This window comes from Myotis brandtii, unplaced genomic scaffold, assembly GCF_000412655.1.
Source record: "Myotis brandtii unplaced genomic scaffold, ASM41265v1 scaffold196, whole genome shotgun sequence".
Classification (NCBI taxonomy): Eukaryota; Metazoa; Chordata; class Mammalia; order Chiroptera; family Vespertilionidae; genus Myotis; species Myotis brandtii.
This window is the reverse complement of record NW_005357311.1, coordinates 3,495,730-3,513,338: the sequence shown is the minus strand read 5'-3', so window position 1 is coordinate 3,513,338 and position 17,609 is coordinate 3,495,730. Positions and strand designations below refer to the sequence as shown.

Below are 17,609 nucleotides of genomic sequence, written 5' to 3'. Positions count from 1 at the left end.
AATATATATTATTATGTAATAATATAATCTAATGAATAATATATTATCTAGACTCCACTGATAAGTTAAGGATACACACTGTAATCTAGGGCAACCACTAAAAAAAGATTTAGTTAAAAATCCAAAGTAGGAGATAGCCAGTGGCCTATATGATCATTAAATCATTAGAATAATAAATAATGCTCAAACCAAAAGAAGACCAGAAAGGAGGGACAAAAAACATGGAGGATGGGAAAAGACACAACAAATAGCATAAGGGCTCATTTTTAGGCTCAGAGAGAAAGCTGTGATTTTTCCAAGCAGAAAGAACAACAGAAGGATTTTGCCTTATTTTAGTTTAGTATTAAACATATAGAATGCATGGCAGGATAAAAAGGAAGGGAATTAGAAAGATATTTCTCTCTTTTATATATAAACGGCCAAAGTGAATTCTTGATGTGAAAAGGAAATTGCTTGGTGCAGTAGAAGGAATCCAGTCCCTCTGACGGAGGCAAGCCTAAGGTTAACGTCTAATGTCAAGCATTTACTTGCATGTGACCTCGGGTGAATACATTAGTCCTCTGGAGCAGCTTTCTCAGCTATAAGTGAAGTTCACATGCCATTTCTCACGACTTGTAGAGATTCAGTAGAACCCTAAGAGCAGAGCACCTGTGACAATAGGAGGGGTTCCAAAAACGTCATTTCACTTCCTCTTAGGCCAACTCTCCAACCGCCCAACACACAGAAAGGGAGGATACAGTCAGAACTTGTAGTGAAAGACACAGATGTGAGAATAGCTATTAGGCTGTAACTGATGCTCTTTAATGTGTCTGGTTGTCATCATCACTCTCTCCTCCGGAGCACTACCTGTTTCTTCTTGGTTTTTAGTTTTCAATTAAATATCACATCCTGTTTTCCATCCACAATAGAGAAAAGTGTATATCCACAGAGTTCTCTCTGCTCCATTTCCTTTCTCTTCTCCAGAGTGAGTTTTTGCTTAGAAGAAAGAAAAGAAAGGAAACTAGAGGCTACAAATCAAAATAAATGTCTCTTTTTGACAGTATTTCCCAAGTCACAGATTTGAGTCATTTCAGTTTGGGCTTTGAGCAGATTCAACCTGTTACGGACATATTCCAGCTTCAGTATTCCTAGGTGTGATGCCGTAATGCCCTGCCCCATGCTTTTCAGCAAAACCAGATATGAAAGAATGTCTTTCTGGCCTTCGGATGTGCAACATTTTGCTCGTAAGCTAACAAAAGAGAGCATTTTGGCCAGCCAGGAGAGTGCAGCTCCCCCCTCACTAATAAGATTGCTGTCACCAACATGAAATATGAGATCTGGCCCAGCCAGTTTGCCTTGCCTCAGAATTCTGCCCAGGGGTTGATTTTTTACAGAGAGGAAGGGAGAGGGATAGAGAGTTAGAAACATCGATGAGAGAGAAACATCGACCAGCTGCCTCCTGCACATCTCCCACTGGGGATGTGCCCGCAACCAACGTACATGCCCTTGACCGGAATCGAACCCGGGACCCTTCAGTCCGCAGGCCGACGCTCTATCCACTGAGCCAAACCGGTTTCGGCTTGTTTGCTTTCTTTTCCCCCAGGATGCAATGTCTCTGGGCTCAATAAACATTTCCAGAAATTAAAATGTGTATCTGCTAAAAGTGGAGAGAAACTTTATGTAAGATAGTATGGTTACAGTAACTGACAACACAATAAAAGAGTAAATAACCTCTTTGTTGTCTCCTTCTGGAACTCCAGTTATATTGTGTATAATATATATTAGGCTTTTTGATGTTCTCCTGTAGTTCACTGATGCTCTGTTTGGTTTTTGTCTTTTTCTCTGTTTCATTTTGGATAGTCTTTTTCTCTATCTTAAAGTTCACTGATTCCCTCACCCATCCACCCCTCATGGTTAATCTGGTGTTAATCCCATCGAATGTATTTTTAAAAAATATATTTTTATTTATTTCAGAGAGGAAGGGAGAGGGAGAGGGAGATAGGAACAGCAATGATAAGAGAGAATCATTGACCTGCTGCCTCCTGTAAGCCCCACATTGGGGATCGAGCCCACAACCCAGGCATGTGCCCTGACAGGGAATTGAACCGTGACCTCCTGGTTCATAGGTGACACTCAGCCACTGAGTCACGCTGGCCAGGCTTTCTCTTCATTCTGAGAGCTAAAAAGACTGAGTCATATTCTTTAGTCTAATCCCAATTTACAAGTCACTTATTTATTGAGAATTTTATTTTTCTGGAAGATAAGAGACGTTATTTTAATCATGTTTCTGAAGTATCAAATGAGTCTAGTCTTTAAAAAAAAAAGGATAACAAGAAAAGGAATTTTTAATCAACTAACCTGAAAAGGATTTTAAAAGACTAGACCAAACATTCACTTACTCCCTCACTCCATGTATTCATTCACTCAAGTCACTTTTGTGAAGCAGCTTTTATGGACATGATACTGAGTTACCTTCTCCTGAGATTTAAATCTCCCTCAAATGAGTCACCTTGTCCTCAGAAGCATGCCCAGAAATAACTAAAATACCAGGTAAAAAGCTACCGTTTCCCCCAAAGTGGGACAGATAAAATAAGATAGAAGTCCTGAAGGTCGAAGGGTCATGTCTCATTTTGGGAAAGGATTGAAAGAAACAGTACTTTAACACAGTAGGGATTTGGATCTTGGAGAAAGTAGAAAGAAACCTTCCAGGTACGGGAAGTCATGTGGGCAAAGCAGAAAGACAGGAAAATGGTAAGCTTTTGCTAAGCACTGCATAAAAGAGTTTAATTAGGGTCGATGTGAAGGGAACGGGGAGGCCAAGTGTAGCAGTGGCTGATGTTAAGAAGACTGATTGCTGCCCTGACCGGTTTGGCTCAATGGATAGAGCGTCGGCCTGCCAACTCAATGGTCCCAGGTTCGATTCCTGGTCAAGGGCATGTACCTTGGTTGCGGGCACATACCCAGTAGGGAGTGTGCAGGAGGCAGCTGATCAATGTTTATCTCTCATCGATGTTTCTAACTCTCTATCCCTCTCCCTTCTTCTCTGTAAAAAATCAATTAAAATGTATTAAAAGAAGACTGATTGCTAAGCTGAGGGATGTAGACTTGGCTGAGGCACTGAGTGATAGTTACTGAAGAGCTTTAGAACACACAGAATCATAATCAGAACAGTGCGTCAGGAAAGTGAATGACAAGCCACACCTATTTCAAAGTGAAAAATTAATTCTAAATTCAAATATTCATTATGCCCCAAAATAGGTATTAAGTAAAGTCAGTGCCTGCTAATTTTCCTCTTTTTTTTTTAACTGAATTAAGTGTGAATCACTAAATGGCAGGTACTGTTCAGTCTCACTGTGGATCAGCTGGTCTTGTCTCCATCTTCGTGACTCTGAAAACAGTGATGCTAATTAAAGATCTTACATGAACTCTAGATACCAGTTTTCCACTGACCCGTGAAGGTCCTACAGCCAGGCCTGCACTGCCTATGAGTCAGGCAGTCGTGACATCTCGTACAGCTTCCTGATGAGGCCTCTTTCCTGCCCGGGCTCTGGCCATTTGAAGAGCCATGCACCTTTGAAAAGTGCCAGAGGGCATTTGCACAAGATCCAGAGGCGTCAGTCACTTGTGATCGTTGTTAAAAATACTGCAGTTAAAGCTGCAGTTGAAAGAGCTGTGCTTCAGGTAGCTCTTTGCAGTTCAGCTAGGAACTTCTCTTGGAGAGCTAGCCAATTTATCATTGGAACAAGGTGATAAAAGTAACAACGGCTAAGACCATAGCACTTCACAGCTCCTGTACCGATGAAAAAGGTCACTTTTCCTGAGTCTCTAGATGCTGTAAGTTTTTAATAAGTAAACACCAAAGATCAAAGGCAGCAGCTTCAGAATGCAGGTAAAGGAAAGCTAAGAGCAGCTACACATTTGAGTAGAGGGAGCATCTTTGTCTTAATAACTCTTCCCAAGACATCCTTGGACTGTCCCTCAGTCACCAGTGGCCTAGTTCTGAATTGTGTGACCTTGGATGGATATTTTTTTGTTGTTGTTAATCCTCACCTCAGGATATTTTTTTGATTGATTTGTAGGGAGAGTGGAAGAGAGAGGGAAAGACAGAGAGAAACATCAAAGTGAGAGAGACACATCGATTGGTTGCCTCCTGCACGAGCCCTGACCAGGCTTCAGCCTTGAGGAGGAGCCTGCAACCAGGGTACGTGCCCTTGACCAGAATTGAACTCGGGACCCTTTGGTCCAAAGGCCGATGTTCTGTCCACTGGGCCAAACCATCTAGGGCTTGGGTGAATAATTTAACCTCTTTGAAAACTAGAGTGTTCATTTATAAAATGAAAATTATGCCTTCCATACAGGGGTGATTGTGAGGATGAAATGATTCCATGACTTGTGTTTGCTTCAAAAGTAATACAAGAAAGAAGAAGAGATCAGGATATAAATCAGAATTGATCATTAGGCAGCGATTGTTGACACAGAGAGCCAGACACCTAAAAGCTCATTACATTGTTTGGTCTACTGTACTCTGAAATATGTTTGAAATTTTCCATAATTAAAATGTTTTTAAAAGGTGAAATCAGTCAAAATGTGTCTGTAAGGAACAGTATATGTCAAAGGACTAAGGAGTTGGGATAGATTTTGCTCTGAGATTGCCAAATACTTTGAGTGCCAAAATGGAGTATTTTGCTTTGGGGAAGATTGTTTTCAATGATAAATGAGTTGGACTAAAATTGTTATTTTTTCTGTGTGATCATAATTTGAAAATGTCTGCACATACTCTGTCACATCATAGGGTCTACTTATGAGAAAAATGAAAGAAACAAATTTGAACTTTCAGTTCATAAAAGATAATCACATTGAGAGAATGTGAAATATTTTGTGTGTTGGAAGTTACATATGATTATTGTTATTTCTCCTTCAAATATATTCAGGTTTACATTACTGGGGAGACATCTGGACTTCTTGGTGTTTTTATTTGTTCTCAAATTTTATTTTATTAGGAAAATGCTGTTTCCATTTGAAAGATGGTTATATTGCTTTACTTTGGCGTACAAGAGCAATTGTTTTAACTCAACATAAAGGCAGAGTATTTAAACATGCTCAAAGAATGTTCATATCAGGCCGTGTGCTGTTTGTGATTCACATTTCAGGATCTAAGGAATTTTAATTCTACTGAGATTTAGCTAGTAGTTTAGAAAAAGGATTGATTATACATTAGGATAATTAGGCTTACTTTCAAGAACTGCTCGCACAATCTCGAAAGTGGTTTGAAGGCAGTGAATCTCATTTTGATGTATTTTAGAAAATGCGACTTCCCTTGTAGTAGGTGTCGTCAACCACAGGAATCTTCAAGTTGGGGAATATATAAGCTGGGCTGTGAAAAATTCTCCATAGGGTTTAGGGCCACTTAGATAGTTTTAAGTGAATGACTTTCCACTTCCTTTAACTCCCTACTAATTATCCTTTCACACCTAATCTTTAATACAATATTTCCCTCCTCATATGATAGAAAGTTCTAACTTTCTAACTCTCACACAGAGTGCTAACACCTTTAAGGGTGAAGAAGGGAATGTGAGGGGGACAAAGGAAAGAGTTCAAAGTATTGGTGTCCTGTTAAGAACTACACGACTATAATGATTGGATAACATATTCTTCTGCATATTGGATGATTATAAATCCTATCGCTACAAACAAAAATGAAGGACCTAATGGAGTTGTCTAATGATGTATCATTAAAAAATATTTGGTGAAAGATTATTAAGTGATTTTGGCATGTGATTCAGAAGGAGTTCAGAGAATTTGTGGCAATGTTCTAACAAAAGTTCATTTATTTATGCAGACAAGATTTCTCAGCACTAACATTTATAAAAGCAAAAACTGGGATAGTATTGATGCTAAACTATTTTAGCAATAAGTAATATGCACTGACAGATTGTGAATTAGTTCTGAAAAAATGTCTCATTAAGAGAGGACATTTTAAGAAACTGTTACCCTCGTTTAATAATCATAAAATCTGTAATGTGTTTTTGATGTTTTGATCAATTGTGTTTGAATAATTATAATGATCATTTCAACCAGGAGATTTATTTTGGATAATTAAAGCTTATGTTCTCAGGAGGTCTATAAACCTTTTTAAAATTTAAATTTATATTTTTGTGGCAGGGAAATATGATATGGTGATCAATAAAAAACACTCAAGCATAAAATTGTATTACATTAAGATAAAATTATGTGGGGGAAGTGGTATAGAAATAAAAATGTAAGTGGAAAAATTACCAATGTAAAATTCCTATTACAAATTTCTATTTTCAAAGTTTATTTGTGTATTTTTAAGTGGTGGATATCAATTTACATGTACTATTTAGATTCCATTGGATAGTCAAGAATAGTGGGGCAGTTATATTTTAAAAGCTAGTATCCTAATATGTGAGAAATTACACTTTGTGACCACTTAAACCTAGGAGAAAGCTTAGCTCTTGTAAAATAGGAAATGATTGTGTCAGGTGTGTGAGTAAAGGTTGGAAACCCACTGGTCCACAGCATGTTGGATGTTGCACTGGTTCTGGAAGGAACAGTCTGCATTTGTACAATCCCCATTGAATCTAACTGGAGACGCTGCCTTTTGTTCACTAGGACGGTCTGACGCCGCTGCACTGTGGAGCCAGGAGCGGCCATGAGCAGGTGGTGGAAATGCTGCTCGATCGAGCTGCCCCCATTCTTTCAAAAACCAAGGTAATTTCTTCCTAGGTTTCGGGCCATTCGACTGTGCTTAGCTTTGAATCCCTTTCCTGGTTACTCCACCCAGCCTTTTGAGTTATGCAGACAATGCCATCGTTTCCATTTAAGCAATTAGAGTGGCTGTGTTCACCAAATCTCTGGAGAACCTCAAAATCAGTTTGGGCTTATGAAGCCTTTGGTAAGAAGATGTTCTACCACAAAGCCATTTCTGCGCGTGTTGTTTTTGTTTTCTTTTTATCAGGAGCACTTAGTGCTTGACTCTACTCTGTGATCGCTTGTTGGGGAAGGAAAGACTATAAGGTCTAGATTCTCTAAAGTCTAGGTACCAGCTCTCTTTCATCAGCCTCTTGGTTTATTTCGTGAATGTTCACAGACTAGTAACGAGGCCAGGGATGTCATTTGACTGAGAAAGAATGAAAACTTTGGAAAGATGGCATCTGGCTTGGTGCCACAGGGAAAGTTCACATGTCTGAAAAGAACACACGTGGATTGCCTGGAAACAAAATGTTTTACTAAGTGTCTTCTAGATTTTTTAATGGTAAAACCATTTGACCGTATTTGAAAAAAGGGAATATTTGTAAATAAATTTTGGAACTACCTCATAGTCAGCAGGATTTTTATTAATCAATGATTTTGGAAGCTCTATGGAGCTTTATAAAGAGCCTTAATCTCCCCACATTACCAAAACAAAAAAATTACATGTAACTCCTGTTTGCACCCTAATCAGTGTGAAGATACTTACTCTAGTGAAGATAGACAGGGTGGAGGTGATCTCAACAATTCCATCACTCATTTGAAATGCAGAGTTTAGATTGGCAAGCTCTAGAGGTTTTGTCCTACAGAAGTAAACAGTCATAATTTCTTATTGTAGTGCTGACATCTGGGTCTCTTGGGTGCTTTCACCTAAACTACCTACCTGGTCCTTTTCCTTTTATATGGTCCATATCTATCTATCTTTACACCCACTGCTGTCTTCTGAGTCACAGCATCTCTCGCTGAACCATTGTAATAGCTTCATTGCTGGTTCCCCATTTCCCTCCTTGCTTCTCTACAATCCAGTTTCCATTTTGCAGTCAGAGTGGCCATATGAACTGTCCAACCAAGTCATGTCAACCTTGTGCCTAAAAACCTGATTAATTCCCGTTTTTCCCTTTAAAATTAAATTTTATTTTATCAAATAAAATCATTGTATTATCTTTTTTCTCCTATTGTTCATTTCATTATCTATTTGGGTTTTGGGGGTTTTTTGGTTTTGTTTTGTTTTTCCGGAGAAATCTCCTTGGTTTTTTCGTCTATGCTTTTAATATTCAAGAACAATTTTTTATCCTCGGATAGCTTCTTTTCTTAAAGCATCCAGTGCTTATTTTATGGAGACAATATTTTATGTTACATTTCTGAGAACATTTAAGGTACCTTCTCTTTAATGTAATTCTGCTCCCTCTCATCTGTCCATAATTCCTCAGATGTCTTATTTTCTCTCTGTTGGCTTTGGCTCACTCTTTCATGTTGGGGGTTTCCCACTCAGGTGCGTTAGGTGGTGGCAGGTTGGAGCAGTCCTCTAAGGCCAGGATAAGGTGTTTTTTCCCTGGGAAGTTCCATTTTTTGAGACTTCTGAGAACATTTAAGGTACCTTCTCTTTAATGTAATTCTGCTCCCTCTCATCTGTCCATAATTCCTCAGATGTCTTATTTTCTCTCTATGGCTTTGGCTCACTCTTTCATGTTGGGGGTTTCCCCCTCAGGTGCGTTAGGTGGTGGCAGGTTGGAGGGTCCTCTAAGGTCAGGATAAGGTGTTCTTTTCTCTGGGAAGTTCCATTTTTTGAGAGACTGAATTCTCCAACCTTTGATATGTACACTGTGTGAGTAATTTACAGCAGCGATTTTCAAGTTTTTTCATCTCATGGCACACATACACTAATTACTAAAATTCTGTGGCACGCCCAAAATATATTGTTTGCCTATCGGACAAAAAGAAAAATGGGTATCATTTTGATCCATTCACACTGGATGGCTATTGTTGTGTTGACTATTCTCATGTCTTTGACAATATATGGGGGAAGAGGTCAGTGCCCCTGGCTAAATAGTCAGGTATTGCATGTTTTAAAAATTCATGCTGCACACCAGTTGAAAATCACTGGTTTACAGTAAGGAAAAGGAAAAGGGGCTGTCAGTGTCCCTGTCCTGTATGCATACTTTAATCATAACAATGATAACTCATAGTGAGTACTGCATACCAGTTTCTAAGCACTTTATATAATATCTCCTCCCAATAGCTCTATAAGATCCTAATATTACTATTATACCCCTTTTTTAAAAATATATTTTATTGATTTTTCACAGAGAGGAAGTGAGAAGGATAGAGAGCTAGAAACATCGATGAGAGAGAAACATCGATCAGCTGCCTCCTGCACGCTCCCCACTGGGGATGTGCTGCAACCAAGGTACATGCCCCTGACCGGAATTGAACCTGGGACCCTTGAGTCCGCAGGCTGACGCTCTATCCACTGAGTCAAACCGGTCAGGGCTATACCCTTTTTATAGATTAGAAAACTGAGACCCAAAGAAATAAAGTAGCTTCCTCATGACATCTCAGCTAGTGGCAGAACAAGAGTTGGAAGCAGGCAGTCTGACTATAGACACCGGGCAACACCTGTACTGTGAGCACCTGGTCTCAGTCCAGAGCCTCACCACTGCTCTCTACTCTGCCTGGGCCTCTGCATCCAGAGTCTTTCTGGCTTACTTTCTCCAGAGACTAAACCTCTGGCTTCCTGCATGGGGGCAGGCATCTGGCTTTGCTGGGTTGGAAGGGCCTGGAGACCTGACAGCTCTGTACACAGGGGAACCAATCCTACTTTCTCGGCATTAAGCCTCATCTTTATCTTTCAAGAGTACTGTGTATCCACATCCCCTGCCTTTGGGGCATCAGAGAGGCAAATCCATTGTCTTTATTACACTCAGTGGCATGCTGGAGCCAGGTCATTGAGCCTATTGTGTATGCACATCTCATCCCAGCTCCACCTCCAGTAATTTTATGTTGATCGCTTGAAATTGGTCGCTGAGGTCTTGACATCATGGGATTGGCAGATACTACGAATCAGGGCCTTCTTTTTCAAAGAGCTGCTGTTAAACCTTTATCAGCACACCACTGATTATACCCCTCCATGGACACTTAGGTTTCAGCCTTCTTTTTTCTGCTGGGTAAGTTAACACACGTATATCCTCTTTTCATATTCCAAAATGTATAGACAGTGCCCATCTATTTTTGTTTCCTTTCCTATGTGTGTATTTGGCTATGTGGGTGTGCGCGCACACACATGTACATTCCCTTCTGGATTTTGCTTTTCAAATTCCTTTAATGCTTTTTAGTGAGCATTTGGGAAAAGATGGATAAACACATATGTCTAATATATCACATTTACCTGCAAGCTTCCCATTTCCTGAAAATAAACTCTTACTAGAACTTGACCACCTTTCTGCCTCATCTCCTCTCGCTGAGCTCCCTACCATCTTCCAGACAACTAGCCTTAGCCTCATTTCACTTCCTAAAATACACCAAGTTTGTTCTCATTTCCTGTTCTCTTAGACTGAATTCCCTCAGCCTGTCCCAGATCACTGCAGTCTCCACATGTTTTTCAACTCAAATTTCTTTTCAGCACCCTTCTTCTTCATCATTGGTTTATTTGTTCTCATTCTCTCTCTCTCTCTCTCTCTCTCTCTCTCTCTCTCTCTCTCTCTCTCTCCATTAAAATGAAAGCAAGAACTTTGATTAATTAAGTATAGTACCCCAAGCACATAAACAGGTGCCTAACATATATGGTAAATATTTGTTGAATGACTATGAAGTGAATAAGTGCATTCCTAACTGTAAGACCGTCTGTCTAATTCTTCAAGACTCATCTTTCTGAGCTAAGAAAACCCATCACAGTGGATCCGTATTTTCAGCTTGACGAAGGTGCCATGTGTAATAAGACCCCTCTCCACAAGGCAAATGACCTTTACTTTCTTCTTGTCTTTCCCCAGTGACCTATGCTACCCACTCATGTGTCATTAGCTTGTGTATCCTTAGAGAATTGCCCTCGTTTACTGACGCTGCTTTCCTTTTCTACTCTCCCTAAGTCACTTGTTCTCTCAGATTTTGTTATTTTGTTTACTGCATGTGTTCCTCAAAGACTGTATCAACACATAAAGCAAAGGAATGTTTTGACAGGAAATAAAAGAGTGCATATGCTCGGTTGGGGATGGCAGTATCGCAAATGAGAATGTTCCCATCCTTTTTTGCACCTTAGTTTCTACTTTGGTTCAAAATGTTTGCAGGGAATTTTTTAGATAGAAGTATCCTGCCTGACTGACATTGTATGAAGCCTTTAAATTTACATAAATATTTATTGAGCTCTTTCTAGATAAGCAAGGCTCTCTGCTGGCCAGTATGGGGCAATTATAACCCATGGACCTCTTGCTTTCAAGGAAGTTGAAATATATGTCAGTGAGTGAATGATGCCAGGAGAGTGGCCAGAGGAAGACTTGCATTTTTTTCTTACCTTGAACTTCCGTTTTATGTTATTCGTGGATAAATTAGGGGAAATAACTTGTCCTAGAGCAGTGGTCAGCAAACTGCGGCTGGTGAGCCACATGCGGCTCTTTGGCCCCTTGAGTGTGGCTCTTCCACAAAATACCACAAAATACCACGTGCGGGCGCACATGTACAGTGCAATTGAAACTTCATGGCCCATGCGCATAAGTTGGTATTTTGTGGAAGAGCCACACTCAAGGGGCCAAAGAGCCGCATGTGGCTTGCGAGCCACAGTTTGCCGACCACTGTCCTAGAGGATTCAGTAATACTTGGTTCATCAGTGCATACTTACCATGCCATTATTTTCAAAGTTTACAATGACCACTTTTTTGGAAACTGAATTTGCTGTCACTTTGCCCCCCCTAAAATATGTTAAATTATGTTACAGTAATTAACAGGACCTTTCTTGATAATTGGATTCTCTAGGTATTTCTCAGGCTCCTCCAATTTGCCTACACATTTAAAGGAAGCATGCTTGAAAAGACTGACAACCTTTTAGTTGTTTTATTTTTAACTTACAGCTGATGTACAATATTATGTTAGTTCCAGAATGACATAATACCTTGTTTTTGTCTTCATTAGGAAACTTACTGAATACTAAGTGCCACTCTAATCTTTTAAGGTTTTATTTACCTGTGAACCCATTCATGTCTTCTCTCAGCTCTTCACCTGAATTTCTGACTTGTTCCTATTGCACATAATTAACTGTGTCATTGAACCCCATTGATTTAAACTAACTGAGGCAAGCTTCAGTTAATGGCTTAGTCACTGCCTTGCCTTTCCTCATTATAGACACGTGGGGGCGCCAGATTAATGGGAAATGAAAAAAAAGTGTTCCTTTCTACATTGACGTGAGATGAAATGTGTTCTTGTAAGCAGGCCTTTTTTAATCACTGAATCAATACAGTATTCAATACCAAATATTAGCAACTCGTAAGGACAAAATGAAAGCTTACTAGACACCAGCCTGTTCCTGCTTTTGTTTTATCTTTTTCAGTCTGAAAAATTAAGAATTCCAATTCACTGGGAATGCAATAAATAATGGATTTTAGTGCAACTCACACTTTTTCAATCAGAAAAAAGAAATTATCTTTGAAAATGTGTTGATTTCTATTGATATAAGAATTCAGAGGACTAGTTTTAAAAGTTCAAAACCGTTGTCAAAACCTTTTAAACAATAGAAGGTATTTCTGTATGAAAAACTAGAGTTTTTAATCTGTTCATATCTGTGCTGTATTTTGTGTCTGGCACATTTTTTATTAAAAGGCAACATGATAAACTCTGATTCTCTTGTGTGTTCCAGAATGGACTGTCCCCACTGCACATGGCCACCCAAGGGGACCACTTGAACTGTGTCCAGCTTCTCCTCCAGCATAACGTGCCTGTGGACGACGTCACCAACGACTACCTGACTGCCCTGCACGTGGCCGCCCACTGTGGCCATTACAAAGTCGCCAAGGTTCTCTTGGACAAGAAAGCTAACCCCAATGCCAAAGCCCTGGTGAGTGGCTCTGCCAAAGGTCCAGATGTTGTCCTGCCGAGGACATGCTACCTCTGTATGCTAAGGGATTGCTTTTGAGGAGGTAAAAATGGAAGGTCTAATCAAACCAAGTGCACGTCTCCTCAACTTTTTCAAATCTCCTTCTGGGAAATCTACAAAACCTTCTAGTTCTGACACCAACAGGCTTGTGGGATTTGGTCGTTAACACCCTTTAGGGTCACACCAGTGATTCTCTTATGCAAATGAAACCCAAAGACCATGCAAGTATAAAATTCCTGAGGAGGTCAACCTTATCTTACTATAGGAAACGTTATAATCCAATGAATTAAAAGTGTTTTCTGAGGCAAAATGATAAAAAAAAAACACATTATCTTAAATATGAGAAGTCTAGGAATGTATGAGCTAAAATGCTATGTTAACCATGTAAGTTAATGAAATATGGCCTGTCATCTACACAAATCTCAATGTTGGTCTAGTCTGTAGTCTTAACTCCTAAAATGATTTGCTATTTTAACCCTTAGCTCTGTATGGTAATTTGGTTTTCTCAGCAGGATGGTGTTTGTTGTCTTAGGAAAATAAATGGTCCCAATTTAGTCAGCTGTTTAAATTTAGTTCAGAAGAAGCACCCACGTTTAGGAAAAACTAACTCACCAAATGCTAGGGAGAGCCTGTGAGTGAATTCATAATTTTGAGCTGAAGGCTGCCACCCAGTCAGCCCTGTTAGGGAGGGTCCCTGCTCCTTTCCGGCTGTGGTCACCCTGGCTGAATGGATCTGCTGTCTGGCTCTGAAATCCGGGGTGGGCAGCAAAGAATGAGGAGAGGGGAGCTCTCCAGACCCCAGGCAGCTGCATGACCATAGTCGTTCTAAGTGCTTTTCTCAGAGCAGCATGTCGAGAGCTGTTGACCTGCCCCCTGTATCAAACATATCTTTAAATTCTGGGAAGGGAGGAAAATAAATTAGCAGTCATGACTCATTTTCCATACAAGAAAAAAAAAGCCTTCAAACAGGGTGTGGGCTCTCACTGTCATTTTCCTATGACTCGAAAGATTTCGCAACACGTAAAGGCTGTAGCCAGTCATCCTGGCATGGACTCTGGCCAGGTAAAGGGAAGCACCTGCTGTGACTTTGACCTAAGCTTTTAGAGTGGACCCCAGAATGTTACATAGTTCTCTGTGGCAACTAAAAGACGCTCATGGTCTCAAGGATGAGGCAGTAGGATTTGGTAGGCGATTTGTTTTAAATAAGCAGGTCCTTTTATCAGATTAAATATTAAACCAAACAATCCAAATAATGTTGGGTTGTGGAACTTTCTGCTTCCTTGAACTAAGCACCTACTTGGATCTTAAAGCTGGAAGGAATGAACACCTTCAAGAACTGGTCTTGTAGTTGCCTTACCATGTAGCAGAGAAGTCAGAATAGGCATTGGTGACCTTTGGGCTTTGAGGACAAGTGTCAGGGCCAGCTGTTTTTAGTCTGTGTTTGAAATGAGGAAGAGGAGGGACATATTATTTGGAAGAGTGAATTCCAAAATGAAGTCATCTAAAGGAATAGAGTGACCATTCTGCCTTAGCTCCCAGGGATGGTGACCAAAAAAATTTCACCATTACCAGAGCACCTAGGGTTCCTAGGACCAGCTAGGCTACTGTGCTTCCAGAAAAGGATCTGCATTCTGCCTAGCGCCATGTCGTTACTGCTCTTTTCCAAATCTTTCCAGAAACACACGGTAGCAAAAATGTTGTACCACACTCAGTGGAATGGGATTTCAATGGGATGTAGTCAAGTGGATATGTGTCGTTGTCCCTTGCAGAATGGCTTTACCCCTCTTCACATCGCCTGCAAGAAGAATCGGATTAAAGTCATGGAACTCCTTCTGAAACACGGTGCATCCATCCAAGCTGTAACCGAGGTGAGAGGACTAGGACTGCTGGGTCCCCCGGTACTGAAAGGAGAGCAGCCCGAGTCCCAGTGTCAGCCCCGATGACCAGCGAGTTTTGCTCCGTGTGATTGCCACAGTCTACTCTCTGAGCCTTTCACCCAAGGGGCTGCGAGTCCCGAGGAGAGCAGACATGAGCGTGGGTGGGTCAGTGCAGGTTCATCATCGTGACTAGAAGCACAACCCCAAACAGGCTTCGCGCTCCGGGGGAGGGACTCCGTCCCTGAAAGCATCATTTATATGAAAGCCTATAGTGCAGTGCTTCTCAGAGGGGGGCGCTTTTGCCCCCAAGGGACATTTGCAATGTCTGCAGGTTGTTTTTAGTGTCACAACTGGATGGTGCTACTGGCATCTAGTGGACGGAGGCCAGAGATGCTACTAAACAGTTGACAATGTACAGGCCAGACTCCCACCGCAAGGAATTATCTGGCTCAAAATGCCAATGTGCCAATGAGCTGAGAAACCCTGCATAATACAGCCTCTGTGTGTTTGAAAAGTGTGGATTACTCTCTATAAAACCTCACAGAGTTAATGCAACAGAGTGAAGGACTAGCTCTAGATTTCTTTTGTACAAACCAACACAGAACTCAGAAAAAAAGGCCCATCAGGATAAGGGCTAAGCCTTCAACACAGCCAAGCCGGCCTGGCATCTACTCTCCAGACTCCTCCCATCCCCCACCCCATCCTAGCACGAGGTCTCTGTGGATTCTAGTCATCAACACTGCCCTAGACTGGACACCCTTTCATTCATACCTCTCTGCTCCCTTTGTGTGTCACACACCCGCTTCCCCAGGCTAATCCTGCACATCCTCCAGGACCAGATCTGGGCCACCTTCTCCAGGAAACCTCCCCTCACCCCCTGACCTGGTCCAGGACCTCTCCCCAGGCCCACACTACTGCTGTGTGTACTTCCACCAAAGCACTGACTCAGCTGCTTTACTTATGACCCAGCCAGCCCCCTGCCCCCTAGAACCTGCAGGCTCCTTCTGGACAGGCGTGAGTCTTGCTGGTGTTTCTATGCCCACAAGGCCTGGCTCATAGGAGATCATTCAGAAAGGCTTGTTGATTGCATCATAAAGACGATGAGATTTGAGGCCAACATAAAAGCTGAGATCTAGTCCAGTGATTCTCACATTACCTCATTCTCTGATCTAGTCTAGTGGCCATTATAGTATTTGTCTTAATTATATCACCTCAATGTATGATATTCATATAGTTAAAAATCAAATAACTGAGACTGTTAATGTCGATTTGCTCATTTTAGCAGAATGGCTTTGTGTTAGGCTCCATAATCTTTCACGTGTAATGCGGAGTGCATGGGAGTCCTTGAAGGCCAGAGAGGATTTGAAATAAGAGTCAACTGTTTACTAACACATCCTGTCTGGATTTGTAACACTCAAAATATTTTAAAAATCACATGGTCGAAAATATTAATACTGATTTATACTTTTATCAGTCTTATGGCTTCATGGTAGACACCCTGTTTTTCAATTATAAAGTAGTAAGTTTATTCTCAGTGCATGGAAACCCCTTTTAAAGATTAGAATGTACTCTGGAGTGGAAGTGGAGTTTTGACTGACGTTTGAATAAATGCCCAGAGATGTCAGCTGGTGAGGAGACGGTCCCAGTGCCAGCCCCGTGCTCCCCATGAGCTCTGTACACCAGCCCAGACGCGCATGAGGGCTTCACCCTGCACACATTTTGACTACTCCCCCTGCTGACGGAAAAAGGGCTCCATGTTATAACAAGTCTTTTCCCATTTTTCCTCAGTTCCCATTAGTTGAAATGGGTGCAACCAGAATTCTTCCCCTTCTTTCTTTTACCTAACTTTTACTCTAGAGAATTTCTTTTACCTTTTTTTTTACGTTATTCAAATTTCTATGGACATTTGCTATCTCCTTCTCTCTCCTTAAAAAAAAAGAGCTTTTTCTAGCCATTTTAAGTATTTTTACCAAATTAGGATGTTCATGTTGTAAGTGGAATTATATTCTGAAAAATTAAAAATGTAATCATTTCATGTAAAAAGCAGAAGTGTTATGAGTTGTGTTGTATGTAGGCTTTGAAGCAAACTTAAAAATGAAGGTCTAGCCTAGCCAGTTTGGCTCAGTGGGTGGATGGGTGGATGGGTGGATGGTAGGCGGCGGTTGGGCAGGCAGGCAGAGAAACCCTTTTTATGATAAGACTACAAACCAACATTTCCCTCTTCTTCCCCCAGTCGGGCCTTACCCCAATCCATGTTGCTGCCTTCATGGGGCATGTAAATATCGTATCACAGCTAATGCATCATGGAGCCTCCCCAAATACCACCAACGTGGTAAGTATCCTTTTCACAGAGAACGGCCAGTTGTGAGTACTTATTAAACTGGCAAAGGTTGCTCTTACCTACTTTTTTGTTGTTGTTGTTATAAGTAAATTAATTGACATCACAGTAGTATTAACACACCAGACCACAAGCATAACAATGCTAGTTGGACCCATGAGTGCCAAAGGAGTAAAAATAAAACCAGCAACATTCTGGCTCAGAAACAGCAAACCAGAAGTTTCCTGTACACCCACCCTGAGGGTGTGCCACCAACAAGGGTCTCTACTAGCAACCAGAATCAGCACCGAAACAGACCAGCTTCTCAGTGAAATACAGGCTTTCCTGGCCCTAACACCATGGGGAGGTTTTACCATATACTGGGTTATATGGTAACTACATCCTAAAGATCTTTCCAGTAAACACATTAGCAAGTTTTGAGTGAAATATGTCTTTGTTATATATCACTTATGGGAGAGAATATATTTTATTATTACTTTGTTTCTATCTATCCATATCTTCTATACTGTTTTCATTTTTTGTTGTTACATAAATGAATAATCCGAATTAAAGTTTCCTTAATGAAATG

At 40.8% G+C, this 17,609-nt stretch overlaps 1 protein-coding gene across 10 annotated transcripts in view; it reads left to right on the top strand.

Moving 5' to 3' along the window:
- Nucleotides 1–17,609, top strand: part of ANK3 (ankyrin 3, node of Ranvier (ankyrin G)) — a 465,310-nt gene that overhangs the window by 308,820 nt on the left and 138,881 nt on the right. For all 10 annotated transcript variants that reach the window (XM_014538720.1, XM_014538719.1, XM_014538725.1 and 7 more), the window contains 4 exons: nucleotides 6,613–6,711; nucleotides 12,590–12,787; nucleotides 14,596–14,694; nucleotides 16,937–17,035. In XM_014538720.1, coding sequence (XP_014394206.1) covers nucleotides 6,613–6,711; nucleotides 12,590–12,787; nucleotides 14,596–14,694; nucleotides 16,937–17,035 — 495 coding nt within the window. The remainder of the gene's footprint in view (nucleotides 1–6,612; nucleotides 6,712–12,589; nucleotides 12,788–14,595; nucleotides 14,695–16,936; nucleotides 17,036–17,609) is intronic.